Below are 20,983 nucleotides of genomic sequence, written 5' to 3' on the forward strand. Positions count from 1 at the left end.
GAACTCACAAACTTCGAGACCATGACCCGGGTCGAAGCCAGACGCTTAACTGAGCCACCCGGGTGCCTTGGCTTCACTCTTCTTGATAGATCTGCCTGTCTGTGGTAAGCCTGAAGAGACAGCAGCGAAAGAGAGAAGCTCTGAAACCAGAGAAGGGGAAGGGCTTAAGGGCACCGGCATCCAGCAGCGGAGAACGGAAGCGGCACCGACGGCGGAGCGGTGGTACGGCCCCCCCGGAGGAGCCGGAGGACAGGGACGGGGCACAGGCTCGCCTGCGTCCCTGAACTCAGGCCCTCTGGAGAGCGGGGCTGAAACACCTGGATTGTTCCCAACGCTATTCAGGAAGCACCCAAGATTTTTAAGCGACTTTCATTCATCCCTTTAATGAAAAAGGATCGGATAACCAACTTTGGCCTCCTAGTTTTAAAAGCATTTATGGAATCTGACCCACGACTGCCAGGATTCCACCCGGCTTTCAGAACCCCAGCATCACTCTGCGGCCCTTCATCCGGACCAGGTGTTTATGGCCGTGGTCTCCTGTTTTGTGAGGCAGCGATCCAGTCCTGAAGAAACACTCAAGAGAACCAAACGTGACTCTTTTTCAAGCTACCGGTCAGAATCAACAAGAACAAAATCCTCCAGGGACGAAAGGGTAACGAAACCTGCCAAGCAACTCTGTTCATGTGATTTAAGCGGGAGCCACGGGAAGAGAAGCAACGGACGGAAGAGAAAATCCAGGCTGGGCACGGAAACTGCCAGCGTTTGCAGCCCGTGAACATGAGAACGGCTTTTGGAAAACGCTTCGTTAACTACACACAGATCACAAATGGCAGACGCTGAGCAGGTACGATTACTAAAATGTTTTTCCTTGCTTCCTCTGTGGTTTTTTAAAACAGAAATATTGCAATATCAGTAACATTTTTAGGGGCACCTGGCTGGCTCAGTCAGAGCATGCGACTCTTGATCTCAGAGTCATGAGTTCAAGCCCCACGTTGGGTGTGGAACTTACTTTAAAAAAAAGGAGTACCGGGGTGCCTGGGTGGCTCAGTCGGTTAAGCGTCCGACTTCGGCTCAGGTCATGATCTCACGGTTTATGGGTTTGAGCCCTGCATCAGGCTCTGCACTGACAGCTCAGAGCCTGGAGCCGCTTCTGATTCTATGTCTCCCTCTCTTTCTGCCCCTCCCCTCCTTGCGCTCCGTCTCTGTCTCTCGAAAATAAATGAATGTTAAAAAGTATCAGTAATATTTTTATTTTTATTTTTTGAGAGAGTGTGCACACAAGCGAGCGGGGGAGAGGGGCAGAGGAGAAAGAGAGAGAAACCCAAGCAGGCTCTACGCTCACAGTGAGGAGCCCGACACAGGGCTCGATCTCACAACTGTGAGATCATGACCTGAGCCAAAATCAAGAGCTGGACGCTCAACTGACTGAGTCCCCCAGGCGCCCCCAGTCATATTTGCAAATGCAGACGTAGCAGGCATCTTTTTCTCTCAAACAGTCCTTACTCTTCGTTTCAGCCCAAGACAGCAGAAGTGGAGTCTTTTCAAGGATGCGATTAGAGTTTTAAATTTAAAATGCCACCATCTGTTCTTTCCTCACACGGGAGACAATAACCAAGTCGGCCTCAAGGCCATGTCCGAACGCTCAGGCCTCATTTTGAGCCCAAACATATTAATGTTATTTCTGTTGTAGTTTTGAGTCGGGTGCCCTGAAATGGACTTTTCCTCTTTGTATCAAAGCGGCTGGAAAATGTACGCATGTTGTGACTAGGACATCTATGTTACTGGCCAGTAGGACAGTGTTCAAATTCAAAGTTACTCTGCTATTGTAAGTTGAAATAGTTTAAGAAAGCCTAATGTTCTAACTTGGGTGTTGGGCATCATTCTGAGCCCAGAGACAACAAAAATAACAGATACCAAATTTTTACTGCTGTGGCTAGAGTGACATTTTAAAGACAAACTTGCAGTAAATGGAGAGTGCTGGCAGGCGTGGTCTTGGGGGTCAACACTAAGCGCCCCAGTCCTGCTCAAGCCGAGTACCTCCCCCAGCCAGGCTCAGTGGGGGCTCCATCTATCTGCTCCCGACCCCCGTCCCGGTGTTCCTATGGGACCGCATCGTGAGTTCAGCAAACGGAGATTAAATCATTTAATCTGGGTAAGCTAATGTAAGTGCTCTAAAACAGTAATATTCTAGAACATACAGCAAAATATTTTCAGTTCATCTTTAAACATGCCCATTCATTATGTTTACCCACAGAAATTATCTCTGTAAAACAAAAACAAAAACAAAACTAAAAGAGTTCGTTTATACAGGATGTCAACTCCCCTGAAAAGTCTTTCCTATTATTTTTTTAACGTGTATTTATTTTTGAGAGAGAGAGAGAGAGAGAGACACAGCGAGTGAGCAGGGGAGGGGCAGAGAGAGAGGGAGACAGAATCCAAAGCAGGCTCCAGGCTCTGAGCTGTCAGCAACAGAGCCCGATGTGGGGCTCAAACTCACGAAGTGTGAGATCATGACCTGAGCTGAAGTCGACGCTCAACAGACCGAGCCACCCAGGCGTGCCCCCCCCCCCTCCGCCCCCCGGAAAAGTCTTTATAATAAATTAGATCCCGTCCTAACAAATTCAAAATGACTGCCCTTAATGAAAGTGTTCAGTGGAAACGCATGATACCGAACCCGTGCTGCTGACTTTTGTTTCTGTCTGTTAAGGCTCGCTGTGGGGTGGGGAAGGGGGGACTGTGGATGGATGAAGAAAAGAAGAAAAAAATGTACACACCTGGTCTAATAATTAGGGCAGTAACGTGTTCTGAAATAATTTCTCGGACGTATTCTATGCTCGGACAAAAACATACAAAGCCACACAATTCCATTCTGAGAACTAGAAGCAAATCATCTGTCACTATGTGGAGTCTAGCATTCTATAAGGGAAAACAATTTAAACGCCATCCTTAACCACAACTTTGGTAACGATTTCTACTGGGAGAGACTCTCCACTATCCCTTGGACGTCGTGTGTCTTCAGTGAGCTCAACGCGTGACCTTCACCAGCATCGCGCCTGGTGTGGAGGCTACTTCGCTCTGCTTCGCACTGAGCACGTGGGGCACACACTGCCCACCGCAGGCTCTGGCGACGGGGCTGAAGGATTTCAGGGAACGTGAGGCCCAGGGAAGAGAATGTACGTGACCGACAGAACGCTCCCTCGCACGCACAAATTAGTAAGTTTAGCAACCATCTGTGACTTCGGTAACACGTGAGCAAACAGGATACTGGAGCACTAAAAATGGGTCTGGTCCAGACCAAGAACCTCCTGCCTGCTCCATAACACCCAAGGATAGCTACCCCTCTTTCTTAAAGCCTTTGAAGTGAATAAACATCTTGAATATGACTTTGTGTGGAGGAAAAAAACGGCTCGGAAATCAGCAAGACTGCGCTTTTTAATGAGCTCGTGTTCCCCACGGTTGAGAAACACCACTTGCGTGTCCCGGAAATGAGTTCGGTGGGAGAAGAGTCACGTGACAACAATTCCACTTTCATTATGGCAACAAAAGCGGACTTCACATTAGAGACAGAACCGTCACAAGTCGCCAAGAATCAAGGCCGGGACACGTCCGCCACGCTGACAACGGGCACACCCCCAGCGTACAGAGGAAACGCCGGCACGCCCCAAGAGGTGACAGAGGTGACAGGGATTTCCGGGGTCCCCGCTGGACGCTGGTTAGAGCCACGGCAGGAGCCACGGCAGTGGGGGCTCCAGGGCCTTCATCTGGGAGGCTGGTCGGACTGCCTTTAAGAGCTTGTGGTGAAGCAGTGACAACGGAGCTCATCTGCCGGGGACCCTGGTCCCCGCAGCACGTGGCACGTAGGGCGCAGCGGTTTCTCAATACCAGAGGGAACGCGAGCGGGAAGGCGGATCTACCCGGGCACCCGTGAACACGGCACTAACACCGGGAGGTAGGAAGGCGGCGGACGAACACAGCCCAGCTTGCATCCCTGTCTCTGCAGAGGGGACATACATAAACCGCTTAGTCCAGGTATCGCCCAAAGGACAAGGGATTCCACGCGGGACCGGTCTTCATTCAATTATCATAAACGACTGAAAAACTCTAATTCCCTGTGGCAGAGCCATGGTTTACATGGGGTGTAATCTGTCAGTGGAGTGAGGCCAACAACATTTCTATGATGAAACCAGAATGTTTTACTTTAACCGCAAGCCTAGAAACAAAACCAAAGATGACAAGCCAGAAAACCTCCAAAACCTCCTCTCCATACTAAATGTAATAAACTATGGCACGTGGTTTCCCTTTAACCAAAAAAAAAAATTTATTTTATTTTATTTTTTTTAGAGACAGAGTGCAAGTGGGGGAGGGGGGCAGAAGGAGAGAGAGGGAGAGAAAGAGAGACCGAGAATCTCAAGCAGGCTCTATGCTCAGTGAGGAGCCCGACATGGGGTCAATCCCATGATCCCCTTGGGATCATGACCTGAGCTGCAATCAAGAGTCGGATGCTGACCCAGGCACCCCTAACCAAAATTATTAAAAGCAGGCAAAAGCTTTGATTTCATTTCAAGAAGGTATTTCCTCCCTAGTGAATTTCTCCTTTTATGATACAGGTTTTGTTTAGAGACCAGATATGAAATGTGTCAATTACAGTGAATACAGTATTATATAATTTATAAAAATTACATCATAAGGTTTCACGTTTGGGGCAATCAACAAACATTTACCAAACTGGCACAAAAAAACTTGGCATATTTGGGCAGTGGCTGCTTTTTATTTTTGAAGCAGGATGGGTGAAAAAGAAAACCACAGGGAAAATAAGTACATTCTTTAAATTCACAGTCCACAATCAGCATTTACAATTTTAGCTCAAAGTTTAAGAGAAGGAGAGCTCAAAATGCTGCCTAGTCACTGCTTTATCCCAATGGCACGTGAAATAATGATGTGGAAGGGAAGGGACTAGTGCCCAATCTGAGACAAAACACTGCTCGAAAGCAAACGGGCTTTTTAAAAAGCAGAAAAAACAGCAATAGGCAGAGATACGACTTTTTATGGAAATCAGGAGCCAGGATTTATAAGCAAGAAAAAAATAGTTACTGATAACGTCGACATCTTACATGATCAGTCTTCTCCCTAAATTCGAAAGGATGCTCCCTGCATGCACTAATAATTAATTAATAAAAAAATAATTAATCAAAACGCCTTGGGTCACCTTTGTTCCTATTAAACCTATTCGTGCATTTCTACGGGACCCCAGAAAGGCAACTAAATTATTACCAAATAATTTTATCAGGTAAAGACATCTTGTTTTTAATCAAGGAAGCCTTCTCTAAAAAATTCATAAACTCGTTTCAACAAATCAAATTCTGTGATGAACAAATTCTCTTGATATATTGCTTCCTTTACTGGAAAGAGTTATAAAATGATACAGGATAACAGCATAAAATGAAGTCTGCATAACGTAGAACAGGACAGTATTCACGTCCAAAGTAAGTATTTGAGATTTCTTTTAACCTGCCAACGTTAAGGGCAGTAACACATGAGAACATGCTCAACATCCTGAGACATCAGGGAAATGCAAAGTGAAACCGCAGTGAATCAGCACCGTATACCTGTCAGAATGGTTAAAATGAATAAATCTGACCACGCCAAGCACGGGTGAGGATACAGAGCTCTCCCACTGCTGTGGGCAAGTGAAACAGCACAACCACTCTGGACAGCAGTCGGCAGTTCCACTCTTAGGTATTTGCCCCCAGAGAAGCAAAAACGCAGGTCCTGTTAACATCACCCCGAAAGCCTGCTGATGTAACATTCCAGAAGTTTCTACCAAGGGCTATTTTTGTAAAACTGCCATTGCTCCTAATTTAGAATTGTGTTTAAAAGGAAGAGAACATCCTTCCACTAATCACCCTACTGTGCCAAAAGAAAGCCTTAATCAAGCAACCTCGTAATTATGAGGTTGCTGAAGCAGTCATCAGGATTTTCTGTGAAGTCAGTAAATGTGAAGAGATCCACAGTGGCGTTATGTATCGTAAACAGCTACTCACCGAGTGCCGCGTGTGGCCTGAGTCCCTCCAGGATGGCTGTACTCAGTTCTGACACCATGTTACGTACGGGTGAATACGCGTGGCCAATAAACCCAAGAACCACAGCAGATCTTTTACTTTTGTAAACCACGTTTTGTGGCTACCTTTTCAGTTTTCCTAAAGGCTGATATATTTCAATCATCTGAACGCACTGCTGTTAATTCTGCGTCAGCAAAAGTCACCTAACCAGCAACCATTACATTTTGGTTCTAAGGACTATCCCTTTCGGAAGAGTTATTGAAACACAGAAACAAAACGTCCGCACAAAGACTCGCGCACGAAAGCTTACGGCACCTCGTCATATCCCAACACTGGGAGCAATTCCGTGTCCTTCCACAGATGAACAGATAAACGGACTGTCGCCTGCCCACGGGACAGCGTACTGCACAGCAATAAGGAGGAAAGAACGGTCACAAATCTAATTAGCTGCATGAAATCTCAAAATCATTACCCAAAGTGAAAAGAGGCAAAAAGTACAGTCTACAACTCTGTTTATATGGTTCCAGACCACGCAGCTGACGTACAGAGACAGAGAGGGCACAGAGACTGCCCAGAGACAGGGTGCAAGGCGGGTGGAGTGAAAGGGGCACAAGAAATCTCTGGGGGGGGGCGGGGGGGGGGGGACATGTGTCCTGGCGATAGTGGTGATGGTTTCGCGGGCACGTACGTCTACAAAGCTGAGCACACTCGGTGCTTTAAATACGTGTACTTCGGCAAAGCGGCAGGCTGGGGGAGAGTTATGCCACCCTGAATCTATCTGTTGTTCTCCTAGGAAGCCTAGAGGGAAAGAAACTCAAGCGGTGGTGATAAGAAGGCACCTGGAGCTGAAGACATGAGCCAGCTGTGGGCCACGAAGCCCGGACTCCTCGTGTGCACAGCTGTGTGCGTGTGCGTTTTTCTTTATTTAAGGGATCCACCTCCGGAGGAACCAGAGGAGTCCACCTATCCAGCAGCGGTGGAATGTGGCTTTTATCCGGATGAACTGTGTTCAGCTTTATTTGAAGGGAAAGAGGCCGCCCCCCAAATTGCAACTTTTTGTAAAAACCCTCATGGTTCTCAAATACTTGCTCACTTGCGCACACCAGGAAACTGCTCCAGGATTTCCCAGGAGGTGCATCTCATAACCAGACCCTTGTCTGCAGAAGAGGGCAATTTCTCTTTGGCATATATCGTAACTACTCACAAGGACCTGGCTATGTTTGTGCAGCTGCTCAGGTCTATTTATGTGCCTCAAAACCTTTACTGTATTCATGTTGACAAAAAGGCCCCAAAGAAGTATAAGAGTGCTGTGCAAACCCTGGTGAACTGTTTTGAAAATATTTTTATTTCATCAAAGAGAGGAAGAGTGGCCCACACTGGCTTTACAAGACTGCAGGCAGATCTTACTTGTATGAGAGATCTGGTCCGTTCCAAATTTCAGTGGAACTATGTCCTTAACCTTTGTGGACACGACTTTCCAATCAAAACCAACAAAGAAATCATACGCTACATCAGGAGCAAATGGACTGATAAAAACATCACTCCTGGAGTAATCCAACCACCACACGTTGCATCCGAGACAAGTGGAAGTCGTCTTGAATTCACCCCTGAAGGAAGTATCTACGGATCTCCAAACAGGAGATTCAAAGATGAACCACCCCATAACTTAACAATTTATTTTGGAAGCGCTTACTACGTACTAACGAGGAAGTTCGTAGAATTTGTACTGACAGACATCCGCGCAAAAGACCTGCTCCAGTGGTCCAGAGACGTCCAGAGCCCAGAACAGCATTACTGGGTGACTCTGAACCGACTGCAAGGTAAGAACATCCAGCGATACAACGTCTGTTCAGATCAGAGGCAACAACAGATGCTTATTCGTAAGTGGAAATTGTATTTCACGATTTACCATGGCTTGGTGAAGAGGTCTTTTGCAAGACCTCTTCCACTTTGGGGAGTACGGGAGGGTCTTTAGGGGTCTCAGGTTTGCTGAGAGACGGCCACGCGCCCAACCAGCCCGGCTGCTTTTGTTCCCTCTCCAGAAAGAAGTATGACCAATATCTGAGCACAAATCTTCAGAAACTCCTTCATTTCTTCATTCACTTATTAAATACCGCTGGGTACCTACGAGGGCCAGACATTGTGCTAGGGGCGCTTTTAAGAATGGAAAACATTAGGGGTGCCTGGGTGGCTCAGTAGGTTGAGCATCCGACTTCAGGTCATGATCTCATGCGTGGTTCGTGAGTTCGAGTCCCATGTCGGACCCTCTGCTGTTAGCACAGAGCCCGCTTCGGATCCTCTGTCCCCCTCTCTCTGCCCCTCCCCGACCTGTGCTCTCTCAAAAATAAACATTAAAAAAAAAGAATGGAAAACATTAAAAGTAGTAATTTTGGGGGTGGCAAACATGATACCTCAGGTAGGTTTTCTGAGAGAGGGAGTCTGGTGTCCTCCCTTAAGTGGACTTACTTTCTCTTTGTATAAAGTTGATGTGGCTTCAAGTCTGAATGGTTATAATCGGTCCAGATGACCGTGCAAACACTGAATCCAGCAGAAATCGATTAGGATCTTAGTTTAATCGCTCCTATCCACTGAAAATCCTATTTTCACATCCCCTCAGAGGGCTGTTATGGAGAAACCCAACATCATCATGCCAAGGGCGCACTAGGTGCACTCAGGAAGTTACCAGGGATGGAGACGGGGATGAAAACGAAAGCCAGAACACAAGACCTTGGCCACGGCCGCCGCCCGCCCCCAAAGCGTAGCCTTTCAGCAGATGACAAGCAAGCACTTGAAGCAGGGTTGGACTTCCCTCCACCTTTCTCCCACTACCACATCTGGGGTGGGGGGAGCACGGCCAGGAAGAGCTGGCACCCTAGGGCCGAGCAGCTGCCTGCCCGCTGTAATGCTCGTTCTGTTTCCCCCTTAGATGCCCCGGGAGCCACACCTGACGCTGGCTGGGAAGGAGACATTCGAGCCATTAAATGGAGGAACGAGGAGGGAAGTGTTCACGATGGATGTAAAGGTAAAACTCGAACCAAAGCAAAAGCAAAAGCCTTCCAATTTTATGAAAACTATACAACTGCTGCCTGGATAACATCGGGAGACGATCGTTAGCAGAAGGAGTGAAGGGATTCGTGAGTTTGCAATTACATGGGGCAATTTTTTTTTAAACTTCTTATTTATAATATCTAGACAGAAAAGCTCACAAATCGTTAAGTACTTGGGTTGATAAATTTTCACAAAGTGAACACACAACTCGGCTGCAACTGTACAGGTTTTAAGATAAAAATACACAAGCTGGCGGGTTTCTTCCACCCGCCCCTAGAACTCAAACTTAAACATTTATTTTAAAAAAGCTCTGTGTCTCCCTGGACCTCTACCAGAGCAGACAAGTGAGAAATGCAGGCGATCGATCGATCGACCGTTCCAGAGCTCAGAGGTTGGCAGCAAACTCTTGCTGAGGGGAAGGTCTTTCTGCTTTGCCCTCGGAGACGCTCCCTGGGAGCTGCGACTTCTTTTGCCCCTTTGTCTGGTGTCCCGGTGGTTTTAGTTACCAGGACAATACAGAGCAGACTTGGGGTGGGGACGTCAGTGTCCCTCTTTGGTGAAAAGGCTGGAAAAGCGGCAGCTGACTGCAGACTCGGGCACAGCCACTGGGAGAAAATGCCTAGGGAGTGGGAGACCCAGAACCGGCCTCTGGTCCTGCCATTCACGCCTCCTCTCCCCACCGCTCTCCCCCCCCCCCCCCCACCCGCGGCCCAGGGTGAGACGGCCGAGAGGAGCAGAGGTGACGGGAGAACAGTCACAGCACCATGCGGACAAGTCCGGTAGGGAGAGGTGTGAACGCTCTGGGAGCCCACGAGGAAAGAAAAACAAGGCGTCTGATCTTTACGGGGCCGCAAACTGTGCTGGACAGAGAAGGCAGGAAGAGCGGGGCAGACGTGTGTGCAGGTGGCTGGGGCACAGCATCCTCTCTCCCAGGCATGTGGCCTGACCTTTCTGTCTACACACAGCTTCTCAACCACCACAGAAAATACCGCACAGACGCAACCACTGATTTTAATAGCGCGTCTAGGCGTGGCCCCTCGGGCTTGAGTCACAGTAGATCAGAAATACAAAATCAACCAGGTTCACCCAGTTTCCCAGCCGTTTTAAAGGACTGATCTCAAAGAAACAGGTTGTAGACAAATTAAAAAATGTAAAACCCAATACCAGAGAATAACTCAAAGACCAGCAACTCCCAGGGCCACGTACACAGCCACTCTCCTCACAGGTACCAGGTCGGAAGGGCTGGAATAATTTTCTAGTGTTTTCAATAAATAGTTTAGCCATGATTCAATTAGGGGGCTCTTCACACAATAAGAAGGTGACAGTTACACAGGCTAAGAAGCAACCCTGGCCTTTCTTTAGAAAGCAGGGCTCACTGCCATTACACACTGGGGTTGACAAGACCGGTGAATAAATGCTCAGGAAAGGCCGGGGTCGGGGCTCAGATGCTTCCTGAAAACATGATTCACTCACAGAGTAAGAAGTCATGAAGGGTGGCTGCTACCAATAATACAGTCATGATTTAGAATTCTTATAACGACAACCTGAATATTTCAATATTCTGTAAATCTTAACAAAAATCACTGTTGCCCCAAAGCGAACACTTCAGCAAGTTCTTGCTGTTGCTCACTTCAGACTGCAAACTATCCACTAGGAAAGCAGCGAGACAAGTGGCCGCCAAGAGTCAGCCCCCGCCTTAGGCCGAGCCCCGGCAGTGACCGGGGTAGAACCTTCCGGAGCCCTGCGCTGGGCCCACAGTCAATCCTCACAATGACTCTCAGGTACTCACTATCGTATTCACGCCTCACAGATGAGGAACCCCAGGCTCAGAGAAGTGAGGTCACCCCCAGTGTCACAGGAAGCAGCACAGGAAGTGGCAGAGCTGGGTCTCTAAGCAGGTGCAGCTGTCTGCTGCCCCTCCAGGGGACGAGCATGCACAGAGTGACGGTCGTCCTGCTGTCACCAGCAACAAAGAGTTTTGTTTACTTGTAATCACCCAAACGGCACGAACCCAACTCTGAGGACTTTCCACAGGCCTGTGCCCCCTTCCTGGCTCACATTCACGTGTATATACAGTAGAGACCATCCAGCTACCACCGAGGTGCAGCTGATTCTTTTTTCACTACGTCCTATGCTGTTCACGCAGCTTGTCTCCACAGTCGTACTTTTCACCTGGTTCAGTGTAATTCTATTGAGAGTCTGTGACACTGTGCCAAGAACGTCTACCAGTGAGAAAGATGTCAGTCGTGACAAGAGCCGCCGCTTACAGAGTGCTTACTCTGCTTGGCCCTTTACTAGATGAATGCGTGCTCACTGGGGGAAGGTTCTTTCCACCTTGTTCCAGTCTTACAAACAGCACTGGACGGTTCTACGCGTGCAGTTCCGCCCCTTTTCTGTATTTCCCTCAGATGGGCTTTCAGAAGTAGGATCGATGGGCTGGCGTGGAGAGAAAAGCAGGGCGGAGCTGAGCAGAGAGCAAGGTCTCCAAAGTGGATCGACCTCTGCCTCCCACGCAGACCGAGCGCTCACTCCTCTGCGAACCGGAGGTGGTAACGAAGCACCTTGCAGCACTGGCCGGGGGGTTAACAGAGAAAGAAGGAAGAGCTGAGTGCAGCGTCAGGCACCTAACGTGTGCTGCTGAGTTCGTCGCGAAGGAACCCAGCACTGGAGTCGACCCATGATTCCAATTTTAATGACTTCTATCTGTATCAAACGCTCACTCTGCACAGGCAAGAGAGGGCCAAAGCAATGCCACGTTAACACCGACCCAATTCCTGCAACCTCCCCACAACCAAGGAAAACAAACGTTCGTGGGGCCCAGTTCAGAATTTAGACTTGGCCCGGCAAATGCATGCTAAGACGTCTCCCCTGTGCTCGCGACTAACGAACATTCCACAGCGTCCCCTTAAACAAAGTAGCCGTTAAACAGAAAGAATGAAAGCGTCCCTGCCGCCATAGATTCAAAACCCAGCCCAGAAGCCCCAATCAGAGCAATCGCGGAGATCATGTTTAGTCTGACCTCCCGTGAAGCAGGGGCCTTCCCGATGACCTTGGGAGAGCATCACTTTTTGGTGTGAACGTAAACTGACGAGACAAAGGCACTAGGTTTTTGTGCTTCTTTCTACAGGGCGCTACGTCCACGAGAGCTGCGTGTATGGACCAGGAGACCTGCCGTGGATCATTCGGTCGCCTTCTCTGTTTGCCAGCAAAGTGGACTCGACAGACCCCCTGGTGGTCACGTGCCTGGAGAGGCGGCACAGGCTCCAGGCGCTGCGGCAGGCAGAGGTCCCTGCGGAGCCACACTGGCGCTTTCAACAGGAGAGTCATTTTAACACGACACGGAGCCGCTGAGCTGGACATTTGGAAGCGTCTGTGCTCTTACTGGCATCGCCATGTCCCTGACTTGTGATAAGAGAACACTAACCAAAGAAGAAAGAATGAGAACTGGTTCCTTGGTACAAGCCAGCCCTAAAGTGAACTCAGAGATACGCTATTGACAAGACTTTCCTATAAATCACAGGCCGCTCTTACGGCTTCGAGGAAGAAATCATGAGAGGAAAGGTATTGCTCAAGGTACCGTTGGGGGCTCCTGGATCAGCCAAGTGAGGTCGGACTCTGCCTCAGTAAATAGCTGCTGCAAATCGAAGCCTCAAGTTAGAATAAAAACAGATCTTGCTTTGAAGATACTACCGTGTATGAGATTCTAATCAAGAGCAAACTCTCACTGAAAACAAAACTCTGCTGATCTAAAACAGTGCTCTTTGGCTGGGAACCACGTAACTTTGTTCTGGTAATCCTAGAAAAATACAGAAGAGTCCACTTCTTTTGGGTAAAACGAAACTAATCCAGAGCTGAAGCACACTTTCTTAAAAAGGATGCTATAAGCTTCTGGAGTCAAGAGGCATTAATCGTACCTTCTGCCCTGGTGGGTACGTACTACGTCTGGTCTGACACCAACCACAACCACAGGGGGCTTTGGGGCATTTGAAATGTGGAGAGTATGCTTGATTAAGTGACTTTTTGTCTTTATTTAACTTAAAAAATTTTAATAAACTGAAATTTTAATAGTCACATGTGGCTGGTGGTTTCCACATTGAACAACATAGGTCAAAGGCGGGAATGATCTTAATTCTCCCTACTCAACAGACTCGGGTCTCTAAAGAGTCCATAACTTTTTCATTGTCCTGTTGAGGATTTTCTGTATATTCTCTTTCTCAACGTTTATTTATTTTTGGGACAGAGAGAGACAGAGCATGAACAGGGGAGGGGCAGAGAGAGAGGGAGACACAGAATCGGAAACAGGCTCCAGGCTCTGAGCCATCAGCCCAGAGCCCGACGCGGGGCTCGAACTCACGGACCGCGAGATCGTGACCTGGCTGAAGTCGGACGCTTAACCGACTGCGCCACCCAGGCGCCCCTATTCTCTTTCTCTAAAAGAGTTCATGGCATTGTACAAGACTGAAAACGTACAACCATTAAGTGGCACCACATAAAACAACTAAAATAAAGAAGACACTAAAGAAATAAATGTATAATTCAAAGGCAAAGTCTAAAGCCTCGGGAAACTGAAGCTTTGCAATGAAACGAAATCAAATCTACTTAGTCAATGAAAATAGCCCTTGGAAAGCACGAAGCCAGATAGAAGGAAAAGAGCCTTTGAAAGCACAAATCAAATGTAACTAACCATAGAACATTAACGTCACCATTTCAACAAACATTTCTTCCACCTCGATGCCTAATTCCAAGGAAAGCACATGCTGAAAATGTTAAGACTGTCAAAGACAAGGCCACCAAGAGCCCCACGACAGCACAGTTCTGCTTTTCTACACGTTTTTTCCACACAGGGCTCACGGGTGGCACCGACCAGCTACGTTCTGACTGCCTGTTCAGAAAGCTCAAATTCACCACGACTGTGTCCCCGTATTTTAGAACAGCTCACTAACAAGTTAGTGCAAAACCCAGTTTTAGGGGCGCCTGGGGGGCTCAGTCGGTTGAGCGTCCAACTTCGGCTCAGGTCATGATCTCACAGCTTGTGAGATCAAGCCCCACGTTGGGCTCTGTGCTGACAGCTGGGAGCCTGGAGCCTGCTTTGGATTCTGTGTCTCCCTGTCTCTCTGCCCCTCCCCCGCTCATGTTTGGTCTCTCTCTCTCTCTCTCTCTCAAAAATAAACATTCAAAAAAAATTTTTTTTAAAAAACCACCCATTTTTAAAAAAGCTGGTATCTTCCCAAGTCACTTGAAACATGAGCCTGCCTTCATTTCCCTTCAATGTCCATTCACAGCATGGTCACATGACTATGAGTGGGTCCAATACAGGTGTCTACTCAAGAGATTTGCTATGAGGAGGAAGCACTTAGAATTCTAATGTCTGACATGTCTCACAGATGAGGAAACTGAGGCACGGGGCAACGATGGGACTTTCCAGAGCGCACGGCTAAGCAAGTGCAGCTGGGACTTGGACCCAAGCAGGCAGTCTGGCCCCACAGTCCAAGCCCTTACTGCACCACCTCACCTCGTACAAAGACACAACGGACTCAAACACAGAGCCGCCCTCAAAGGATCAGACGTAACAGAAGCCGCTACCTCAACAACTTACTCGAGTAACAGATAAAGTAATAATAATACAAGTAACTCAAAGGCACGGGGGAACGCAGCAGCGGGAGGTTCAGGGAGGGACAGGCTGGGTCGTAGTGGCGTGCTAGAGGAAGCGCTGGGAGCGAGTGGAGGCTGACAGGCGGGCAGCCACCAAGGCTGGGCCAGGCTGGCCAGGCCAACATGAAGCAGCAGCCTCCGCTAGCATTAGAACCAACCGGAAACTGCTGTTCACTTGGAGTCAGACTCTTACTGCATTCGTTTGTTAAGAACACAATCCAATCACAAGCAAAAAATGTCTGAATTATGCTGCTACAGACTGTGTCTTAAAGGTGATGCATTAATAGGGATCTTGAGATCATTTCTCTTTCCAGGAGTAGAATCTTCTTGCTAATATGTAGATTCTACCGTTCAATTTTCTATTAGATTTTTCTTATACGTGAGAAAGTTCAAGGCGGCCTGTGATATCTATCAGGCGGTTCCCTGAGGCTTAATACTTCTGAAGCCCATGAAGATGGCAGAGAGCTCACCCTAAGGAGGCCAGAGCCTGAAAAAAAAAAATCAACATCTGCAGACCACTTTTGAAGACACCCCTTCCCTAACATTTTCTCCCCTCTCCGTCCCACCTCTCCATGGAAGGACAGCAAAAGAAGGGCACCTGGCTGGCTCAGTCGGTGGAATACGCGACTCTTGATCCCAGGGTCTTGAGTCCAAGCCCCGTGTCAAGCGTAGAGCTTACTTAAAAATAATAGTTAAAAAAAAAAAAAGAACCAGCATAAGTTTTTCTTCCACTTCCGGCCTCACAATATGCACAGCACCCCACTCACCTACCACAAAGGCTAAATAAATGAAGCCAGAAAATGGCAAGTCAAATGCTCCTCATCATACCTCCGACATCTACAGTGGGGATTCTCAAGCTTCACTGTGCACGCAAATCCCCAGGGCGTCTAGTGGAAATGCAGATTTTGATTCCACAGGTCTGGGGAGGGATCCACAGGTCTGGGCCTGCGTCGCTTAAAAAGAGAAAAACAAAAACCTCCCAGGTGATGCCAATATTGCAGGACCACGGATCATGCTCTGAGTAACGAGCACAGAGTGTATTTTACAAACTGTAATTACTCCAATGTGTTTCTCCTTATTACAAGAAGGGAAGAACACAGTGGGGAATACAATTAGGTTTCTGGCTAGTGACTTGTTTACAGTGAAAACAAACAAAACAACCTAGCAACTACCCCTCTTCGGACCCTGCTGGCAGAAATCGAGTGTGCACTCCGTGCGTTTCAGAGCACAGAAGCAGAACTGTCTCAAACCCTCAGGTCTCCTCTAGCAGATCGAAAAACCAACTGTGAGTGAAACTACCAAGTGAAGAGTAGAGAAAACGTCAACCCTGAAGATCCCGAGGGTCTCCCTGCCATTGTTCTTATGACACCGGTTTCTCTAAATTTCAGACGTTATTTTAAAAAAGGAAAATATCGGGGCACCTGGGTGGCGCAGTCGGTTAAGCATCCGACTTCAGCCAGGTCACGATCTCACGGTCCGTGAGTTCGAGCCCCGCATCAGGCTCTGGGCTGATGGCTCAGAGCCTGGAGCCTGTTTCCGATTCTGTGTCTCCCTCTCTCTCTGACCCTTCCCCGTTCATGCTCTGTCTCTCTCTGTCCCAAAAATAAAAATAAACGTTGAAAAAAAATTAAAAAAAAAAAAAAAGGAAAATATCTGTTTCAGTCTCGGACGCTGTCACTTTATCTCCCTTTGCTGGCGTTTCCACGACGTGCTGTGGCTGAAACTCCTCCATCATTCTTCCTGTTGGCACTCGGGCAGAAGGTGCTGGTGTTCCCTTGTCCCTGGGCATCCAGCTGGGCCACCTTCCCCGGGCTTCCCTGCCGTTGTCAGGTGTGGTCACAGGCAGCGGAGGTGATGAGCGCCACTTCTGGGCCTGGGCCGAGAAAACCCCCTACGCTGGGTGCTCCCTCCGCTGCTCCCGTCAATGGGACGCAGCACACTCCCAAACCCAGACGAGGTCTGAGCCGTAAGACAGTAGGAGCCTGAACCTTGACTCTGCCCTGGATAAGAGCTGCCGAACCAGGAACTTTTGCTGTATTAGCCACTGGAACTTGAGGGCTGTCCGTCTTAGCGGTCAGCCAGCCTTGATGGACATACTTAGTATCACTGAACTTCGGAGACTTTAAATTACAAGTATGAGCTTGATTCCTGGAAACAGTACACAAATGTGTCATTCAATTTAATATTTTATTTTTAATTTTTTTTAATGTTTGATTTTGAGAGAAAGAGAGAGATGAGTGGGGGAGGGGCAGAGAGAGAGAGAGGGAGACAGAATCTGAAACAGGCTCCAGGCTCTGAGCTGAGTGGTCAGCACAGAGCCTGACGCGGGGCTCCAACCCACAAACCGTGAGATCATGACCTGAGCCGAAGTCGGACGCTTAACCGACTGAACCACCCCGGCGCCCCTCAATTTTTTAAAATGTTGTTTGAAATCTCCATCTAAGAGGAGAGCATCTACGAACTCACTATAATCCTTCCTCTCACGTGTTAGAACCCGAAGCCCAGAGTATTCCTGAGCCAGCAGTGGTGTGTGACCTAAAGCTGATGGGCACCGGGTTCTCGCTGTTCGCCGTGTGGGTGAACAGCTCCCACTCACGTGTGCCCCCGAATGTCCACGCTCTTTGCTTTTCTAAATGGCAAATACCATATAGTGGTATATGCTGAATGTGTCCCCCACAAAGAGTTGAAGTCCTTGCCCTCTGTACATCAGAATATGACCTCCTTTGGAAATCAGGTCACTGTGGATATAATTAGTTAACATGCAGTCACTAGGGTGGGCCCTAAGCCAGTATGACTGGCGTCCTGATAAAAAGGAGAAATCTGGACACAGAGAGGACTCCGTGGAGAGAGCACCGTATGAAGACTCACAGGGAGTAGGTGGCCATCTCACAGTCCTTAGAAGAAAGCAGCCCTGCCCATACTGTGATTTCGGACTTTGGGGCCTCAAGAACAGTACATTTCTGTTGAGTTGCCCAGTGTGTGGTGCCTTGTTAAGGGAGCCCTAGGGAACTGATAACATCGAGTATTCAACCTAGCTATGCAGGGGCAGTTTTTCCATGAGTCCTAGAAGCTTAAAAGTGCTCACTATCTTGCTTTTCTGGCAACAGATTACTTTTTAAGAAAATTCTCGGGGCCCCTGGGTGGCTCAGTCGGTTAAGTGTCCGACTTCGGCTCAGGTCATGATCTCACAGTCTGTGGGTTCCAGCCCCGCGTCGGGCTCTGTGCTGACAGCTCAGAGCCTGGAGCCTGCTTCTGATGCTGTGTCTTTCTCTCTCTCTGCCCCTCCCCTGCTCATGCTCTTGCTCTGTCTCTGTCCCTCTCTCTGTGTGTCAAAATAAATAAAGATTAAAAAAAATTAGAGGAGGGGCGCCTGGGTGGCGCAGTCGGTTAAGCCTCCGACTTCAGCCAGGTCACGATCTCACGGTCCGTGGGTTTGAGCCCCGCGTCGGGCTCTGGGCTGATGGCTCAGAGCCTGGAGCCTGTTTCTGATTCTGTGTCTCCCTCTCTCTCTGCCCCTCCCCCGTTCATGCTCTGTCTCTCTCTGTCCCAAAAATAAATAAAAAAAAAAAAAAAAAAAAAAAAAAAAACGTTGAAAAAAAATTAAAAAAAAAAAAAAAAACCTGTTCTTTCCTCCATTTCAGGTTTAAAAAAAAAGAAAAAAAAAAATTAGAGGAGGGGCGCCTGGGTGGCGCAGTCGGTTAAGCGTCCGACTTCAGCCAGGTCACGATCTCGCGGTCCGTGAGTTCGAGCCCCGCGTCAGGCTCTGGGCTGATGGCTCGGAGCCTGGAGCCTGTTTCCGATTCTGTGTCTTTCTCTCTCTCTGCCCCTCCCCTGCTCATGCTCTTGCTCTGTCTCTGTCCCTCTCTCTGTGTGTCAAAATAAATAAAGATTAAAAAAAATTAGAGGAAAAAAAGAAAATTCTCTCCCTGAGGTATTCCTGAATGATAGCCAGTGTCCTGCCTTGACTGCCGGAGGTTCGGACAGCGGTGGGGGCCGCCCTTACGAGACAGGAAGAGCCAGCACTCCTGGTTCTGACCTGCCCTCTGCTCCCCTGTCAGCCCTGCTGCCCTCAGTTCCCCTTTCCTCCTGCTTCCTTCCTTTCCCTGGAAGTGCTCAAGGTACTGACGTTTACAAGTCCACTAGCATCCAAGGGCACCTGGGTGGCTCAGTCGGTTAAGCATCTGGCTCTTGATTTCGGCTGAACTCATGATCTCCTGGTTTGTGAGTCTGAGCCCGTGCTGGGCTCTGTGCTGACAGCAGGGAGCCTGCTAGGGATTCTGTCTCTCCCTCTCCCTCCCTGCCCCTCCCCAGCTTGTGTTTTCTCTCTCAAAATAAATGAACTTAAAACAAAATTAGAAGTTCACTCGTATCCAGTCACTCTCCAAGCACCAAAACAAGGTCTCAGGTTCCCTTGCAACGTTCTAGTTCCTTGACGTAAAACCAGCTTCTCTGTAACGCTCTGTGCAGGCAGCCCTGTTGTGCTACAAATGTGTCAACGTGGTCACCGACGTGGACCGCGAGGGGGCCTATGCAAAGGACAGCTTCACGCCGTCCCAGGGATGGTTCCCATTCCGGGCAGAAGAAGACAAAGGCTGGCTGCTGTGGACCACTTAGTCCCCCAAACCCGGTCGGCCACTGGAATCATTCTGGAAACTCCTGAATAAGAGCAGAAACCCATGGGGCGCTACTCCAACCGTGAAGATTCTGACTCAGCGGGCCTGACGTGGGCCACGGGAGCTTACACCACCGCGGTGACTCTACCACACGGCCTGGTCTGGGAAGCACGGATTTAGGGCGTTTGGCTCCTGTAATAAATTTCAGCTTCGTTTCCCACCTTCTCATAGTTCTATGCTTTTCAGCAGACTTCCTGAGTGTTCTCGCGAACGCTCGAACACACAAAAAACACCTTCCACACTCTGGGGGAAAACACACATACACCTGAACAGAAAGTCTACGTAGTTCCCCTCCTGCCCGAAGGGGGCCCAGGCCAGTGGAGTGCTGGGTCCCGTGGTGTTTCGCCCATGGGCGTCACCTGCACCTGATGCCACAGTCGGACTCCTGTTCCGCTGTCGCTCTCCATGCATCCCGCACAGGTCTACGCGTTCGTGCTCCCACGGGCGTCAGTGGCTCTGCGCTGTAGGCCCACCTGCACCTGCCCCTTGGCCTGGCCCTGGAACTTCCCGCCACCCTGTGGGACTCACTCCCCTGGCCTCTCCCCTTGCTCCCACACCCTGCCCCACCCAGGCGGGACGACACCTCGCACCTCTGTCTCCACAGGCTGCCTGGGCAGCCTCCTCCCTCTGATGCGGCAGCTGCTCCTCTCCTCTCCCTCCTCCCTCCGATGCGGCAGCTGCCCCTCCCCCTCCTCCCTTTGATGCGGCAGCTGCCCCTCCCCCTCCTCCCTCTGATGCAGCAGCTGCTCCTCTCCTCTCCCTCCTCCCTCCGATGCGGCAGCTGTCCTCTCCCTCCTCCCTCTGATGCGGCAGCTGCTCCTCTCCTCTCCCTCCTCCCTCTGATGCGGCAGCTGCTCCTCCCCCTCCTCCCTCTGATGCGGCAGCTGCTCCTCCCCCTCCTCCCTCTGATGCGGCAGCTGCTCCTCCCCCTCCTCCCTCTGATGCGGCAGCTGCTCCTCCCCCTCCTCCCTCTGATGTGGCAGCTGCTCCTCTCCTCTCCCTCCTCCCTCCGATGCGGCAGCTGCTCCTCTCCCTCCTCCCTCTGATGCGGCAACTGCTCCTCTCCTCTCCCTCCTCCCTCTGATGCGGCAGCTGCTCCTCCCCCTCCTCCCTCTGATGTGGCAGCTGCCCCTCTCCCTCCTCCCTCTGATGCAGCAGCTGCTCCTCTCCCTCCTCCCTCTGATGCGGCAGCTGCCCCTCCCCCTCCTCCCTCTGATGCAGCAGCTGCTTCTCCCCCTCCTCCCTCTGATGTGGCAGCTGCCCCTCTCCCTCCTCCCTCCGATGCGGCAGCTGCTCCTCTCCCTCCTCCCTCCGATGCGGCAGCGTTCAGCTCTTCCGCCACCCACACCCACACGCTATGCCACCTACATCCTGTCGCGTAGCTTCAGGCCTCCCCGCCGATGCGCCGTCAGTGTCTCGATGTACTTCTGCGAACGTGCCCGTTTCTAATTTTACTTAGATTTACTTTAAACGTTAACGGGGCATTCTTGCCATGAGTATAAAAACGGCACCCCTGCCGCACACGTAAAGCAGCCATAACCACGCAGGACA

At 49.6% G+C, this 20,983-nt stretch overlaps 2 protein-coding genes across 8 annotated transcripts in view; one reads left to right on the forward strand and one right to left on the reverse strand.

Annotated features, from left to right (window-relative positions):
• The window catches only part of RTF2 (replication termination factor 2), a 42,571-nt gene that overhangs the window by 8,801 nt on the left and 12,787 nt on the right, over nucleotides 1-20,983 (reverse strand). The gene's annotated exons all lie outside the window — the stretch shown is intronic.
• Nucleotides 18-13,178, forward strand: LOC124502894 (beta-1,3-galactosyl-O-glycosyl-glycoprotein beta-1,6-N-acetylglucosaminyltransferase 7-like). Of its 2 annotated transcripts, XM_047067501.1 has the most exons (4): nucleotides 18-844; nucleotides 6,853-7,879; nucleotides 8,986-9,081; nucleotides 12,235-13,178. In XM_047067501.1, the coding sequence occupies exons 2-4, from the start codon at nucleotides 6,913-6,915 to the stop codon at nucleotides 12,456-12,458; spliced, it is 1,287 nt and encodes a 428-aa protein (XP_046923457.1). In that variant the 5' UTR covers nucleotides 18-844; nucleotides 6,853-6,912; the 3' UTR covers nucleotides 12,459-13,178. The 2 variants fall into 2 exon arrangements, with proteins under 2 accessions (XP_046923457.1, XP_046923458.1); XM_047067502.1 differs by lacking the exon at nucleotides 18-844 and having other exon boundaries at nucleotides 6,824-7,879.

This window comes from Lynx rufus, unplaced genomic scaffold (genome assembly GCF_022079265.1).
Source record: "Lynx rufus isolate CCGP_SWC_20201006 ecotype Redwood Valley unplaced genomic scaffold, mLynRuf1.p SCAF_8, whole genome shotgun sequence".
NCBI lineage: Eukaryota > Metazoa > Chordata > Mammalia > Carnivora > Felidae > Lynx > Lynx rufus.

Coding starts and splice junctions, on each gene's coding strand:
- LOC124502894 (XM_047067501.1), top strand. CDS start 6,913: ATGAGCCAGCTGTGGGCCACGAAGCCCGGACTCCTCGTGTGCACAGCT. Junction 7,880..8,985: donor GACTCTGAACCGACTGCAAG/GTAAGAACATCC, acceptor TTTCCCCCTTAG/ATGCCCCGGGAGCCACACCT. Junction 9,082..12,234: donor TGTTCACGATGGATGTAAAG/GTAAAACTCGAA, acceptor TTCTTTCTACAG/GGCGCTACGTCCACGAGAGC.